This window comes from Nilaparvata lugens, chromosome 14 (assembly GCF_014356525.2).
Source record: "Nilaparvata lugens isolate BPH chromosome 14, ASM1435652v1, whole genome shotgun sequence".
Lineage (NCBI taxonomy): Eukaryota > Metazoa > Arthropoda > Insecta > Hemiptera > Delphacidae > Nilaparvata > Nilaparvata lugens.
Window position 1 is genome coordinate 18355935 of NC_052517.1, and position 17320 is coordinate 18373254.

Consider the following 17320-nt stretch of genomic DNA (forward strand, 5'->3'; position numbering starts at 1 on the left):
TTTCTGCATTATTTCGAAATATTATGTTTTTCTTTCACTGTTTTGCAACTCTCACCAGCGGGCAAAGATTTTCTTTTTGCTGGTGATGCCTAGATTTTATATTTAATTTTAATTTTATTCAAGTATATGTATGAGTAATTTGTTTATTTATTTATATTTTTAATGATATGTCATATCATAAAGATTTTGTAATATGTTTTGAATATTCTAATTAGCAATAAATTAAATTGAATTAAATACGAATTATGAAGATTTATTGAGGATAATTTCATGTTTGTTTTGTTAAATTAAAAATTATAATTCAATAGTGATCTCAACTGTAAAATTCTGATTGGATTTTGTTTACATTTGCAGGATATCGTGCCCTTGGAGTCTGCCCTCGCTTCAATGCCTCCCCTGCCACCCTATGGAGCTTTGCAGAAAAAGAAGTTGGCAGTGGGAGATAATGTGTTCGTCATTAGAAGTACCCTCTTCAAGGCCTGGTCTCTTGCCAGGGTGATTGAGCTCATACAGAAACCGGCTTATACTGAGGTGAGTACTGTGTTTCAGTGCCGTATAGCACAACGGGTCTGTTTCTCTAAAGATACAAATTATTGATATTGGTGATGATGTGTTTGTTATCACAACTAAGTTACCCTCTTCAAGGCCTGGTCTCTTGCCAGGGTGATTGAATTCATACAAAAACCGGCTTATACTGAGGTGAGTACTGTGTTTCAGTGCTGTATAGCACAACATGTCTGTTTCTCTAAAGATACAAATTATTGATGTTGGTGATGATGTGTTTGCTATTACAACTAAGTTAACCTCTTCAAGGCCTGGTCTCTTGCCAGGGTGATTGAACTCTTACCGAAACCGGCTTAGTAACGGCTTAAGTCCAAGTAACGTACACTACTTTTTGTCATAATAATCTAAAGAAGAATAATTGAGAAATAGAAAACATCTGTTCGTGCTAAAGTTACTACATGCATTCTATAAACATAACCTAGTTTACAAATTTCGTGGAAATTGACAAAACCTCCACCTGGAGCGCTGAAGGTTGTTTTTTGTAGCAGTTTTGCTGTTTCTATTTCGTAACTTAAGTTGAAAATTGTTGAAAATGTTTTATTGGCAGAAATATAGAAATTACAACATCTTAGAAATACATAATAAAAGCAATACAAATTTTACAACTTGAGAAAATACTATTACAGAATAAAATGCAATGCCAATTGAGTATTTGCATCTCGAGGTACTAAACCTGTTTGAGATGGTGATATAAAGTTGATTACAAAACAATAGCGCTAAAATGTAGTTACTGAGGCCGACAGTCGCATATGAAGTGACACATATTACATGACAGTGTCGATGATTTATCAATTTTAGCTTCGAAGTATATTGTACAATATTATGATATACAAGTCTACATGAGAATTCTAAAAAAAGTATCTATATTCTCACATTCCATTACAAATCTCTTGACATCTTTCAAAAACCTTGATCGTATCTTGCACTGCCTTATCTCCTTATTTTGGTAGAGAGTTAGTGGGGAGGATATTTTTAATATTCTTTCCGAAGAATGAACATTGATATGTCCAAAGCTCCGCCAATTTATGTAGATGCATAACAATATAATTATTATCTATAGTTATTATATTACAAATTGCTTTTTCATATCATATACAGTTCAATAATTATTTTCTTAGTCTATATTATGTAAATTCATCTATAATTTTGCTGTATTGTAAGCTATTGTATATAAGTGTATAAGCCAGTATATATTGTAATCTACATAAATAAAGTACTCAATCAATCAATCTCCAAGGGCAGCAGGGTTGTAGAACTTTGGAGCCAAATAAGAAAAAAATTTCATGAAGTGACTTTTATTTGGTTTAGGTATACAAGCTTCGTATTTATTTAAGTATATTTAAGTGCGAGATAAATTATTTTTAACACGGCTCTTTCTCGAAGACGGAGAGGTCCGATGCTCTATCCTCCACTAATCACTCCCACTACCTAGCAGCATTCTCCTTCTTTTGTGACTGTGTGAGAGAGCTTTGCAACGCGACGCACCAACACTCCCCTCCATCTATTGCTGGCAATGTTCCAAGTAGTGTTCTGGTCAGCAGGTATATTGGATTTGAGTGTGCTACAGAGATGTGTTCATCACAAGAACATGAAGCAAAATGACACGGCGCATCCAATTGTGCGCAGGATGTCCGTCTGTGTCTACGCTACAAACTGTGGCGGGAGAAATGGGTTTTCTCCTCTTCATGTTAATAGTTATTTGTATATCTAGAGTGAAAAGTGCTGTTTTTTCTCCCTGAGGGAAAAGTTTGAAGCCCGAGGCGAAGCCGAGGGCAACAATTTTCCTGAGGGAGAAAAAACATTTTTCCTCCATCTACATTCTTATAAAATACTGCTAATAAAATAATTTTTAAAAACGTATGTGACCAAACAATGTGTTACAACATAATCTAAAAAGTAAACAGAAACAGCTGGCTTGTAATCACAGTTCTCCTCCGACAGCACTATCTGTCGGCTAAAGTTGTAACAACAATGACAGCCAAAACTACAGCTATGATGAAGTTCCCGTTACAAATTTGATTAGTTAATAAGTAATATTCGTTGGCTGATATTTTGAATAACATGGAATAAAAGAAAAAAATATATACATTTTTTTTAGTATAGTGATATGAAGTTTGTAATAATAATTTCAGCATACAAACATAAATTTTATATATCGATCAAATGTCTGGTTGATGTATTGAATTTAGTTTGGTTTAATGACTACTCTATATGCTTCCTCATCTGAGCTTAGACCTTCTGACCTATTCCAAATGTACGTTTTCAAAATAGAGATGCTTCCCATGTTATTATTTAAATGGAGTCACTTTTACTCCCTAGGGAGTTTTTCTGTTTTTTAGTACAGAGAGCGAAAAAGTGACACTTTAGTATCATGTTTCAGGGAGTAAAGTAAGTACTTTAGCCAGTAGGTGGAGGAAAAAGTAATATATCACAGACTTTAGGAAACATACTCGACAGTAAAGAAAACATATGGTTTCATTACAGTAGAGTAAGCTGTAATGAGAATCATATGTTTATTCGTTCTGCAAACAGCTGTTTACCGGATTGATTTCATGCATGGAAAACAGCTGAGATTGAATGACTATGACAAAAACAATTTGAATTTGATTGTTACAGTTCTGAATGAATGGCTGAGTGTTCACTTTATTTTCAGGGTGATAACCAGGTGCGCGTGGTCTACGATCTCTACAAGAAGTCCCCACCCACAAAGGTGGTGACAACGAAATTGTGCGCCTATAGGGAGCAGTCGCCGGTTCGACTCCCGGTCGGGTCGAGGATCATTGCCGTGTACAGAGGCGAAGATGAGCCGGTTGAGAAAGTTGTAGCTGACGACAGGCAACAGTTCTATTCAGGAGTACTGGCCGAAGCACCCAAGATGAGCAACAAATACAGGTGAGGTTAGGTTGAGCCTTAGTGGTGGGTTGTATCATATTGGGGTGATACTGTATCATTGTGTGGTGATACTGTATCATTTATGGTGATATAATAGAGAAAAGATAGCATAAGAAGATGTATGTCACGTTTATGTTGCAAATGTCACTGTTAACTGAAGCCGATAGTTCTATAACTAGTAGTTCTGTAAACAGTAGACCTCGCGCTTAGTAAGTTACATTGACCTGTTGTTGTTTTATCAAAAATTAATAAATAATTTATCATTAAAAAATGTCTAGAAAAAATCCTAAATAAACATAGAGCTTTCTGTCCTATCGTACCGTGACGTGTCGTCCCGGAATGTGAGTGTGAGCGCTGTTATCAGGTCTGGCTGCAACTGTCTACAACGTTGATGGAAAGATACATTTTCAATATGTTCAATGTTTTTGAACGGGTAGTATTATAGTCCACTAGACAGCTGATTTATGATGAATAATTCTATAGTCTGATTTTTACTCTAATATAGGCGTATGAAGGAGGCTCCTTCTTCCTTTTATATTATCCTTGAAATGCAAAATTTCCAAAACCTTGTATATACGTCGACGCGCAATTTAAAAAGGAACATACCTGTCAAATTTCATGAAATTCTATTACCGCGTTGCGCTGTGAATGCGCAACATATAAACATATAAACATTGAAAGAAAAATGGTCGACTTGAATCTTAGACCTCACTCCGCTCGGTCAATGAGGTCCACGTTTTTATTCTAGATGAAATAAAAAAAAACGAACAAATTTTGATTAATAAAACATCACAAAGAATTATGTTAAAATTCCGTGGTCTAGTGGATAGAGTGCTTGCGTAGCAGCATAGAGATCCCGGGTTCAAACCCACTCACAACCAAAAGTTTTTTAACCAGATCACTCCCGTGTTATCGGATGGGCACGTTAAACTGTCGGTCCCGGCTGAAGTATGACAGTCGTAAGGCCCATTGACGGCTCAAATTATATATTCAGGCGGTGGGACCTTCCCGCAAGGGACTCCCCACCAACAAAAGCCATACGAATTTACTTTTTTTTTATGTTAAAATTATTCGAGACTATAGTGAGGTCCACTTTATAATGGCAGTGGAAGGAGGACAACGTTGCCGATCCTCTGTCTTGACAATGCCTTCTATAGACGGTAGCTGATACAGGTTTATTGATGTAATATTAACTGTTCATTCTCGTTCAAAATAATCAATTATTGACCGAGCGAAGTGAGGTCTAAGATTCAAGTCGACGGTTTGGCATTTCTCTTTATGTCGATATGTTTTTATGTTGCGCATTTACAGCGAAACGCGGTAATAGGTTTTCATGAAATTTGACAGGTATGTTCCTTTTTAAATTGCGCGTCGACGTATATACAAGGTTTTTGGAAATTTTGCATTTCAAGGATAATATAAAAGGAAAAAGGAGCCTCCTTCATACGTCAATATTAGAGTGAAAATTAGACTATAGAATTATTCATCATGAATCAGCTGTCGAGTGGATTATAAAGTGCATGCAATAACGCATGCAATTCAACATCTCGATGTAACTTGGTTAAAATCAGCTGTTGTGTGGACTATTAATTGCATGCCTCATTGAATGCAATTTCTATGCACTATTAAATGAACTATTGATTGCATCCAATAACGCATGCAATTAAATAACTAAAATAACATAGTATTTGTTATTGAGTATGTGTCTCTAAATGGTGACACTCAGACCAGTCGATTCTAGTCTCCGCGACCTCACCATTTGGAAACACATTGGCCCATATGAATAAAGTTGAGCATTTGCTCATACTTCTAAAATATGGAGCATTTGCTTCATTTTCTATGAATAAACCTGAGCAAAACCTTTTGCTCATGCTCATCAAAAAAAAAAGTTTGAGCATTTGCTTAAAAGTAAAAGCTTTTGCTCAAAATTGTATGAATAAACTAGAGTATTTGCTCAACTTTTGAAGCAAATGCTCCAAAAAAGGTGAGTCTAGTCTAGAGCAGCTTATCACATTTTGCTCATAGTAAAATGGCTCAACTAATTCGTATGATGAAGAGGAAACTATACCAGATACTATCACAACCAATAGTGTAGAACTATAAAACTCTTTTTAGATCCAACCATGATATATATCACCATTATTCCTACAAAAGCTACCTGTTATAAAGATAGCCATCACAAAATAGAAAATAGGCATTTAAGAATATGCTGAAGATTATTATAGAGATGACATTTTTTTCACGCTATTATTTCAAATTTCTAAACTCAACTTACCTAAAACTGTATTCATAAAAAATAGAAAACAGAGCAGACGACGCAAACACAAGCGGTGCCCCCTGTTTGCATATTTAGCGCTTCCGTGAGCTATAAATACAAAGTAAGGCTACAAAAGCGAATCAGCTGATGAAAAATCTTTAAAATACGTGAGCATTTGCTCCAGAGTTCAGGAGCATAAGGTAAGAGTATAAGGTAAAGCTTATTCATATCAAAATGAGCAAATGCTTATGCTTCTACCTTTTGCTCATGAGCAAAACCTTATGCTCAATGCTTTTTCTCATGAGCATTTGCTCTGGTTTTATTCATATGGGCCATGATCTCCACTAGAGTCGAGTCTCTTCTCGACCTGAGTCGCGTAGGTAGAATAGAATAGAATAGAATATTCATTTTATTCAACAATAATACAGAAAATTTCCATACAGTTGAATAACGTCAGGAAGATTTACAGTCAAAAACTTTATAAAAGATAATCCACATGGCAAGTTATTATGTAAATCATACATTAAAATTACATTGGCATACATAAATAACATTGAAACACACTACATTCCATTTACAAATTCGTCAATACTATAGTAACTCTTATCAACTGAGAACCTATATAAGTTTGTTTTAAAGGAATGCGTCCTAGGATTTAAATAAGTTGGCAGCCTATTCAATAATTTCACACCATATAACTGGGCTTCTTCTTATAAAGAGAAAGTCTACGATATTGAACACTGATATTATTTCTATGCCTGGTATTATGATGGTGTACATCTGAATTTGTTGTGAAGCTATTTATATTTTTTACCACTAACATAATCACTTTTTAAATGAAAATACAAGGAACTGTGAGGTGTGACTTGAGCCTATGACAAAAATAGATAATAGGTAACCTACTCAAAAATCAGCTGTTTTGAAATCAGAGTTTTCAGTGCGTAAATAAGTGTTTGACGATCAGTTGTTGAAGATTTGTTTGTTTTGTGTGTGTCAGATACCTGGTGTTCTTCGACGATGGCTACACGCAGTACGTGCACCACGCCAACATCCGGCTGGTTTGTGAGACGTCGGCCAAAGTGTGGGACGATGTGGACCCGGAGAGCCGCCAGTTCATCAAGGACTACCTCACCCGCTACCCGGAGAGACCCATGGTCAAGGTGCAGCTACATGAAATTGTCAAGACTGAGTGGAACGGTCAGTGCACTTCTTGCTGTCTTCTTCTTCTTCTTCCTTCTCCTTTATCTATTTCTCCTTCTTGTTCTCCTCCTTATCCCTATTATTTTTTTCAAACATTTTTATTGCCCATAAAAACAAAATACAAAATAAAAAACTTACAAAAGAAATATTCTAGATTATAATATTATGCTATTTTATAAATAGATTAAAATTACATGGCACCACCCAGCAAGGGCAAAACCCTGACCGCTGAGTGAGAGTATCAGCTGTTTAGACAATATAAAAATTTATTTACTAATAATCGAAGCTACATAAATAGAAGTTCAACAATAAATATTACTAGTAATTATAATATTTGACTGATGTCGAAAAAATTTTTTTGTATCACCCACTTATTTATCTGTTCCATCCTCTGTCTACCCCTATTAGAAAGAGATTCTGACAATGCATTTGGCATGATATTTATTATTTTTGAGCTAAGATACCCCAATTGTCTTCGCACTATTGTCAAATCTGAATAGTTAATATTATAAATCTTTTGAGATGTAACTCTCAGGTTATACATAGAAACGTTATTATTCACTGTAAATTCATCCTTCCTCATCCATGCATAGTAGAGAAGTTTCTTTATATAAATTTGACGTACTGTCATCACTTTAAATTCGGCAAATGTTTCACTACTAGAAAAAGCCCTTGGCTTATTAAGAATTGCTTTTATTCATGAAAACATCATACGCTCCTCCCCATACCACTAACCCATATTACCTACTCATTTACTCCTTGGTGCTACAGCCCATTTAGGGCCTTGACCTCCTTCAAAACGCCTCTCCATTCTTCTCTGTCAGCAGCTTTCCTTCTCCATCCCCTGATACCCGTCTCCCCCAAGTCTTGTTCCACATCCTCCAGCCAGCGCTTGCGTGGACGTCCTCGTAGCCTCCCCCCCTGTTTACTCCCTGAACATATTTACTGATGGAAACAAATTAGAAGTTGCATTTGTTCAAATGCTAATTAATAAATAATTATTATTAAACGAAAATCTCAATTAAATTTGCAATATGGAATTGAGATATGGGGGGCTGCTTATGATATCCATATGAACAAAGATTATTCACATTACAGAAACACCTTATCAGAGCTGCATTATGCAGGCCAAGATTGTACCCTATAGTGAGTTCCACGTTATAATGACAGTATTTGATCAACTTTGGTTTTGCTATCCTTGACTATCATTCCACAAAGCAGATAGCAAATGTATCAAATCATAGTGTTGTGTATCAAGTTGAGATGATACTGTATCATATTGTGTTGATACTGTATCATGTTGTGGTTGTTCTTGTTCTATAGTGAGGTCCACGTTATAATTGCAGTATTTAATTAACATTGGAGTTGCTATCCTTGTCTATCATTCCACAAAGCAGATAGTGAATGTATCAAATCATAGTGTTGTGTATCAAGTTGAGATGATACTGTATCATATTGTGTTGATACTGTATCATGTTGTGGTTGTTCTTGTTCTATAGTGAGGTCCACGTTATAATGACAGTATTTGATCAACTTTGGTTTTGCTATCCTTGTCTATCATTCGACAAAGCCGGTGGTACTATCCTTTTCTACGTCCACAACGATGCCAATTATGTTTTTGACAGTGTAGAAATATAATTAATTAATGCAGAGAATCGGCATCGCTATTCTCCTATCTTTATCTACTGCCATTATAACGTGGACCTCACTATAGTTGACTTCTTATCAAGAATTCCAGGAGCTTACAGTGAGGCAAACATATGTTAAAAGAATCATATTATTCATTAATAGGAATAGTGATAGCCTACATTCAACTTAAGGAATACTCCATATAATTTGCGTCCCTCCAATCCAAAGCTCCGCCAATTTATGTAGATGCATAACAATATAATTATCTATAGTTATTATATTACAAATTACTTTTTCATATCATATACAGTTCGATAATTATTTTCTTAGTCTATATCATGTAAATTCATCTAAAATTTTGCTGTATTGTAAGCTATTGTATATAAGTGTATAAGCTAGTATATTGTAATCTACATAAATAAAGTACTCATCAATCAATCCATTACAATTTGATATTGACTTTACCAGCTTAAGTGTATGTAGACGTCAGTTTGAATATCAGTGTTACTTGTTTATAAATAAAGTCCCAACTGAATTCATTTAATAGAATTACAAAATCCATAATGAATCTTATACTGGATTGGATTAGGATAAATGTTCATTTTAAATTATCTATATCCATTATGTAGTGTTTCATTCTTATGTTATAAATTTAAAAGATATTATTGCCATGGCTTCCTTGAATTGGTCTTTTTGAGTTTGTCACTTGCTAGTGATTTTGTTACTTTGTCTTATCGTTTGTAAGTATTGAGATGTGACCTGGTTTCCATAATTTTATTTATTCTAGTGGTTTGAATAAGCTCTTTTTCTTTCTATTGACATGTTTGCTGTATCTAGTTGTTCGAACTCACTGCCGGCGCACAAGTTTTCTTTGCCGGTAGTGCCATTTTGTAAGTTAGAATATTTATTTTATCAATCTGTATTATTTTATGGCAAATAAATGAATTTGAATTTGAAAAATGCTGTAAATCACCTCGAAGACTAGGTGAACAGCTAGATGGAAATTTGATGAGCGTTACTATTCCAAAATATTATACTATAATAATAATAATAATATCGAGTGACCTGGCTGGCTGAGGTCTGGTGTCAGAGTTTTCAGGTCGCAACTGATCAATTTCAGGGCCTCTGACATGACCTAACGACTGCTTTTTAGGCAGCCGGGACCGACGGCTTAACGTGTCCATCCGAAACACGGATTATACTAAATATTATACTAAACAAATGCTACTTTCAATTTATTTCCATCTGTAGACTGGCTGGCCGCTATGGCTTCGTATAAATAAAATGAGCGCTGCTATCCAGAGATTGTCAGTTTGGTGTAAGGGTGAGCATTCCTGACCGGCAATTTGGTGTTACTGGTTCGATTCCCGGGCTGACAAAAACTTTTTTATAGTAGCGCTCATCGAATTCCTATCTAGCTGTTTACCCTGTTGTCAATATTTGCAGTAGCAGAAGTCTTCGGGGTGATTCACAGCATTTAATTGGGATTTTCGTTTAATAATAATTATTCTTCTTTACTGCTCTAGAGTAAGAGAGCTCTCTTTCAACGTGACTTAACACGCTCATTCTTCTCTCCTCCTTTATACGCTTCTCCTTTTCGTGCTCCTCTTCCTCCTCCTCCTCCACCTACTTCTCCTTTTTCTGCTCCTCCTCCTTCACCTCCTGTTACTCCTACTCCTCCCTCTCATTCTTTAGCTCATTTTTCTCTTTCTCGTTCCACTACTATTTCTTCTTTTTCTTCACATTCCCTACCCCTCCTCCTTCTCTACTTTCCTAACCCCTCCTCTACCTCCTCCTTCTGTATCATTTTTCACTTTATCAATTTTCTGTTTTTTTCTCTTAAATATTCATATTGATTAAAACTTTTACAATATTTCCATTAATAATAAATCCTTAGTTTAAATAATGAAATTAACGTTTTGGTAGAGAGTTAGTGGGGAGGATATTTTTAATATTGTTTCCGAAGAATGGACATTTATATGTCCAAAGCTCCGCCAATTTACGTAGATGCATAACAATATAATTATTATCTATAGTTATTATATTACAAATTGCTTTTTCATATCATATACAGTTCAATAATTATTTTCTTAGTCTATATTATGTAAATTCATCTATAATTTTGCTGTATTGTAAGCTTTTGTATATAAGGGTATAAGCCAGTATATATTGTAATCTACATTAATAAAGTACTCAATCAATCAATCCTCCTCCTACTCTTCTTCTCCTTGTCCTTGTTCTAATTCCAGCGTTTTGTTTGCAGAAATCAATCAATTCTCCTCCTTCTCCACTCAATTCTCCTTGTGTTCCTCTCTTTCATCTTTCTCTTGTGTTGCTATCTTGACTTAAAGATGTTTTGAAGGAAGATGTAGATGTTTTGAAGGCATTTGACAGCAGCTTAATCATGCTTCACCACCATTATCACAACTGGTCTGCCTTGTTTGTTGCATAGGGCGTTGGTGGGTGGCCCGAGTGCAGGATATTGACGGTTCCCTGGTGAAGATGCACTTCGATGCGGACGACCGGACCGAATGGATCTATCGGGGTTCCACCCGGCTGGGTCCGCTCTACCTGGAGATCACGGCCGCCAAGAACCGGCAGACTGGCAGGAACCGGCATGCGTCATATCTCAAACGGGTCAGTTGGCTTTCAGTTCATTTTAGGGCCGGTTTCCGAGCTCGGGATTCAGCTAAGTTCTAGACTTTAAACAGCTGGAGTCAGAAAATTGGCTTTCCAAAACGTAGTCCACATTTGATTTAAATTTTGAAAAACCAGGTATAAATTTAAAACAAAATAAAATGGAGAAAAAATAGTGTAAGGCTTAGGTTTTTGAATTATTTAGGAATGTTTTATTTCGTCAAGGAAAGATGTTTCCAATTATAGAAATGAGAAAATAAAGATTGTCATAAAAACTACGACTACGCCCCGTTTCGGAAAGCCAACTTTCTGATTCCACTTGTTTGAAGTCTAAAACTTGGCTGAATCCCGAGCTCGGAAACCAGCCCTTAATCTTTTCACATTTTGGAGAAAGTGCAGTTCAAGGACAGTCCAACAAGTGAGGTCCACGTTATAATGGTAGTGTTTGTTTAGCAATAGTATTGCTATCCTTGTCTATCATTCAACAAAGCGGATAGCGCTATCTCGCTTTGCTCTGTTGCCAGATTGTCTTTTAACAATGTGGAATTAATAATTAAGTAACAAATATTTCATATAAATTATGAAAATTCATTATTAAATTATTGGAAAATATAATTTCTTGCTTGATAAAATATAATTTATTATTTTAAACTGGAATGAACAGTTAATATTACATCAATAAACCTGTATCAGCTACCATCTATAGAAGGCATTGACAAGACAGAGGTTCGGCAACGTTGTTCTATCTTTCTCCACTGCCATTATAACGTGGACCTCACTATGGTGAGATTTTCATTGTGAAAATTAATTATGAAATTATTGCTTAATAAAATATGATTGATAACTTTTAAACGAGATATCGCCATCTGCATTGTTGAATGATAGAAAAGGATAGCAATACCATTGCTAATCAAACACTGCCATTATAACGTGGACTTCACTTTACCTAAGTAGGTAAAAACCGACTTAATTAAAACTGATTTAATTGTTGATAAATTTATTTTTAGAACACTTAATTTGGATTTTCGTTTAATAATAATAATTTTTTTTGTTTTCAGCAAGCTCAGTATGTTGAATACACACAGAACGTCGATGATAATGATAACAACTCAGATGATGACGTCCGTAAGTATTCAGTTTAATTTATACCTTTTTAGCCAGTTTGTTCTATTTTGATTTGTGATTTAAAGATTAATGATTTGGTGAAGAAATTTGATTGGACATGATCTACTTGAGATTTGGACGATTTGATACAAATTTTTGAAATAGAAAAAAAATTGGGCAATAGCCTGTTTTTCTTTTCTTTTCTGATAGTATTGTTTGCTCTATCCATTAAATAAATAAATATCTATTCATGCCAGCTCAGCAATAGTGCGGGCTTCCAGCTTTCTTCTCCATCATCCCCCTCTTCCTTCTCTTCCACTATTTCCTCTCCCTCGTTCTCTTCCTTTTCCTCTACCACGTCTTTCTCGTCCTTATCTTCTTCTTCATCATATATCTCTTCTTCTTCCTCTTCCTTTTCTTCCCCTTCTTCTCCTTTTCCTTCTCCGTCATCATCTTTTTTCTCTTCCTCACCTCCTTTCTTTTCCTCTACCTTTTCCTTCTCTTTTTCTTCTTTCCATCTTCCTCTCTTTCTTCTCCATCTTCTTCTTGCTTTTCTTCTACTCCATCATCATCAACTTCTTCTTCTTCTTTTGTTCCTCTTCCTCCTCCTCCTTATCATCATCATCATCATCATTAGCTTCTGCTTCTTCCTCCTCCTCTCCTCCTCCTCTCCTCCTCCTACTTCTTCTTCTCTTGTCCTTCTTCTAATTGCAGCGTTGTGTTTGCAGAAATAGTGGAGCCGACCGGTCGCAGACGCAGGCAGCACAAGGGGGCCAGGGTCAGGTGAGGTCAGTGGCGCGCAAGAGCACCGCCAACCGCGCCCAGCCTGTGCTGGAGGGAGGTGATGGCGGCGACATTGTTTACCACCGGGTGGGACCCATCGATGCTTCTATCAAACCCAAGCATTTTGTGCTGCAGAATCATCCCGGACAGATTGTCGTAAGTACTACCAATCAAAATCTATAATTATATTATAATTTATTTATCGCTAATCAGAATATTTAAGACATATTACAAACTCTTTATAATATGACATATCATCATTTTTATTTTTTTATTATTACTTCCATTAAAACTAGTCACTAGGACTAACCATTAATTTTGTTCTCTTATTTCTTATCCTAAAATATTAATTTTTATTGCTAAAGTCTTCCAGTGAAGCCTACAGTTCTAATCTATAATTCTTCTACTTTAAATTCTTTCGCTACACATTTATTTAATTTATACTTTTTTCACTTCACTAGCACTACATCAACTCGAAGGGCTTTGTTCTCTTCAACCTCCTTGTGAGTCCAGTGCTGTCTAGGAGTTGGATGACTTCGGTGTTGTCGTGTTGATGAAGACGTGACTCATGATGGGCTGCCAATCGTCTTATCTCACAGGTCACATAGGGGATGTGCAGATCTCGGTGCAAATCGCTGTTCCTTATGTACCAGGGCGCATTCACCTTGTTACGCAGTACTTTGTTTTGGAATGTTTGAATCTGATTGATGTTGGATGTTCTAGAGCAGCCCCAAAGCTGAATTCCATACGTCCAGACAGGTTTCAGAATTTCTTTATAAATCAATATTTTGTTGTCCAATGAGAGTTGTGATTGTCTGCCCAACAGCCAATAGATTTTACTGTATTTGAGTTCCAGCTCACTCCTTTTCATCTTGATATATGCTCTTTCCATTTCAACTTGGCGTCAAGAGTCATTCCAAGGTATTTTGCTGTGTTGCTGTGTGGTACTACATTCCCATTTAGATTTATACGAATCGGATCATTGATATTTTTGTTTGTGAAGTTGATATGAATGGACTTCATCTCATTCAATCGAATTCTCCATTTCTTTGTCCAGTCACTGAATTTGTTGCTAGCATTCTGTAGTTTTGTGGCTGCTTCTTGTACTGTTTCCCCTTCTGCCAGTATTGCAGTATCATCAGCAAAAGTAGCAATTGTCACTGCATCCAATTCAGGAAGATCGCTTGTGTACAGCACATAAAGAACTGGTCCAAGAACACTACCTTGTGGAACTCCAGCCCTTATTTCCTTTAACTCAGTGACGTCATCACCTTGTTTTACTCTGAACAATCTGTTAGTGATGTATGATTTTAAAAGTTTTACAAGTGGAGTGGGAAGAATTTTATGAAGTTTATTGATCAGTCCTTCATGCCACACTTTGTCAAATGCCTGTGCCACATCAAGGAAGGTTGCTGAACATATACATTGTTTCTCTAATGAATTCTCTATTACATTAGTGATTCTATCTACTTGGTCCAGGGTTGAGTGCTTCTGCCTGAAACCAAATTGATGGGCTGGTATCAGATTCCTGCTACTTATGATGGGAGCCAATCTCTTCATTAGCAATTTCTCAAGAAGCTTTGAAATTACAGGTAGAAGAGATATTGGGCGGTATGATTTTGCTTCTTGAGGACATTTCCCAGGCTTTTGCAACATAATGACTTCTGCCACCTTCCAAATTGTAGGAAAATGCTGTAATCGGAGTGATGCATTGAATAAATATGTTAGCATGACAATACCTTTCCTTGGAAGTTTCTTCAAGATTTCACCTGTAATCAGATCAAACCCAGGTGCTTTTTTGGTATTCAGATTATTTTTTTTCTTCTTGAACCTCATTTATAGAAACTAGATCAATCTCTGTATCTAAATCATCTATTATATCTTCTTCAGGATCAATTTCAGATAGAATGTTGTTTGGCTGAAAGATTTCTTCTAGATGATTAGCAAAATATCTGCCTTTTCTCTGTTATTTCTTGCCCAAGTACCATCTGGTTTTCTGATTGGAGGGGATTGTGATATTGGTCGCTTAATTATTTTTGTTGCTTCCATAATGAATAATCTGTACTGGCATCAGCTGTATATGACATATCATTAAATATATAATTGAACAAACATAATTAATAATTGACCGAGCGAAGTGAGGTCTAAGATTCAAGTCGACGGTTTGGCATTTCTCTTAATGTTTCTATGTTGTGCATTTACTGCGAAACGCGGTAATAGATTATCATGAATTTGACTGGTATGTCCCTTTTTAATTGCGCGTCGACGTATACAAGGTTTTTTGGAAATTTTGCATTTCAAGGATAATATAAAAGGAAAAAGGAGCCTCCTTCATACGCCAATATTAGAGTAAAAATCAGACTATAGAATTATTAATCATAAATCAGCTGTTTAGTGGACTATAATACTACCCGTTCAAAAACATCGAAAATCTTGAAAATGTATCTTTCCTTTTTCATCAACCTTAGTGAAGACAGTTGACTATATACTACCCGTTCAAAAACATCGAACATCTTGAAAATGTATCTTTCCATCAACCTTAGTGAAGACAGTTGACTATAATACTACCCGTTCAAAAACATCGAACATCTTGAAAATGTATCTTTCCATCAACGTTGTAGACAGTTGCAGCCAGACCTGATAACAGCGCTCACACTCACATTCCGAGACGACACGTCACGGTACGATAGGACAGATAGCTCTATGTCAAGGATAATATAAAAGGAAAAAGGAGCCTCTTTCATACGCCAATATTAGAGTAAAAATCAGACTTTAGAATTATTCATCATATATCAGCTGACAAGTGATTACACAGATGTGTGGAGAAGCCAGTCTATTGCTGTATTTCCATAAGGTCTATAGTTTCAATCAGGTACTTGTGGATGAGAATACTGCATGAGGTCTACTGTTCACAGAACTACTAGTATTTGTGAAAGAAATATTTTGCTGTTCTCATAATTTTTACAAAGTCTGTATAGTAAAAAGTTGCTGGTTTGAAAAATTACAATACAACAGTAATTTTTCAGCGAGTTCTCCAACCCGGGGGGTCACTAGTAAATAGTTACCCGTGCTCCGCAAGGGTCTAATAAGACCCTTAAACTATTAAAACCGTTCAATACCCCCCAAATAGCCTCAGCTAATGTTATGAATGAATGGAAACCCTGTAGTAATTGCATGCAATGAATTCTTCAGCTGACTAAATGACTAGTAGTTCTGTGAACAGTATACCTCGCGCAGTTATAAACCACAGCCTCCTCTTATACTGTCCATCAGAGTAAATCCTGTCTGTATGTCGTTTCGGCCAGATATCGGTGTGAAAACGGCTAATGGCTGTTGGGGTTGGTGTATCAAAAATGCTAACATCAAAAGCTTATCTCCTTCAAGACATACTGGCAACAGGACAGCCCGAGTTCAAAGCAGAGAAAGTTCGAAAGACAATACTATGTTATTTTAGTTATTAATTGCATGCGCTATTACACGCAATCAATAGTTCATTTAATAGTTAGTGCTTTGCATTCAATGAGGCATGCAATTAATAGTCTACACAGCTGCTGATTTTTTACCAAGTTACATTGAGATATTGAATTGCATGCGTCATGGCATGCAATTTATAATCCAATCGACAGCTGATTTATGATGAATAATTCTATAGTCTGATTTTTACTCTAATATTGGCGTATGAAGGAAACTCCTTTTCCTTTTGTATTAGCATTAAAATGCAAAATTTAAAAAAACCTTATGTATACGTCGATGTAAAATTCAAAAAGGAACATACCTGTCAAATTTCATGAAAATCTATTAACGCGTTTCGCTGTAAATGCGCAACATATAACATGAAGAGAAATGACAAAACCGTAGACTTGAATCTTAAGGTGCGTACAGATATACGCGCGGCGGACATGAGCAATTCACTTTCAATCAGGTGATGCCAAGCTTTTTATATCAATTCTGTATCTTACCGTCTCTGTAAAAATACAGATATAGTCAGCTGACTAAAAGTGAATTGCTCATGTTCGCGGTGCGTATACCTGTACGCACCTTTAGACCTCACTTCACTCGGTCAATAAATCCAACACACATTTTTTTATGCACTTTCGATGTTATTTGTTAAATCCTGAAAAAGGACGAAGGAGTGAGTCAATTTTGTTGTCCAACGAAATTGATTCCACTCTTGTTGTCCACTCTTCCAACTCTCTTTCTCGCATTTCTTTTTCCTCTTCTCTCTCACTCATTCATCTATCCCCACCTCTTTCT

At 36.0% G+C, this 17320-nt stretch overlaps 1 protein-coding gene across 1 annotated transcript in view; it reads left to right on the top strand.

Annotated features, from left to right (window-relative positions):
* LOC111059365 (histone-lysine N-methyltransferase SETDB1) overlaps positions 1-17320 on the top strand; it is a 74069-nt gene that overhangs the window by 30798 nt on the left and 25951 nt on the right. Inside the window, exons 10-15 of the mRNA XM_039441190.1 lie at positions 355-531; positions 3218-3456; positions 6711-6910; positions 10995-11179; positions 12238-12304; positions 13012-13066. Coding sequence (XP_039297124.1) covers positions 355-531; positions 3218-3456; positions 6711-6910; positions 10995-11179; positions 12238-12304; positions 13012-13066 — 923 coding nt within the window. The remainder of the gene's footprint in view (positions 1-354; positions 532-3217; positions 3457-6710; positions 6911-10994; positions 11180-12237; positions 12305-13011; positions 13067-17320) is intronic.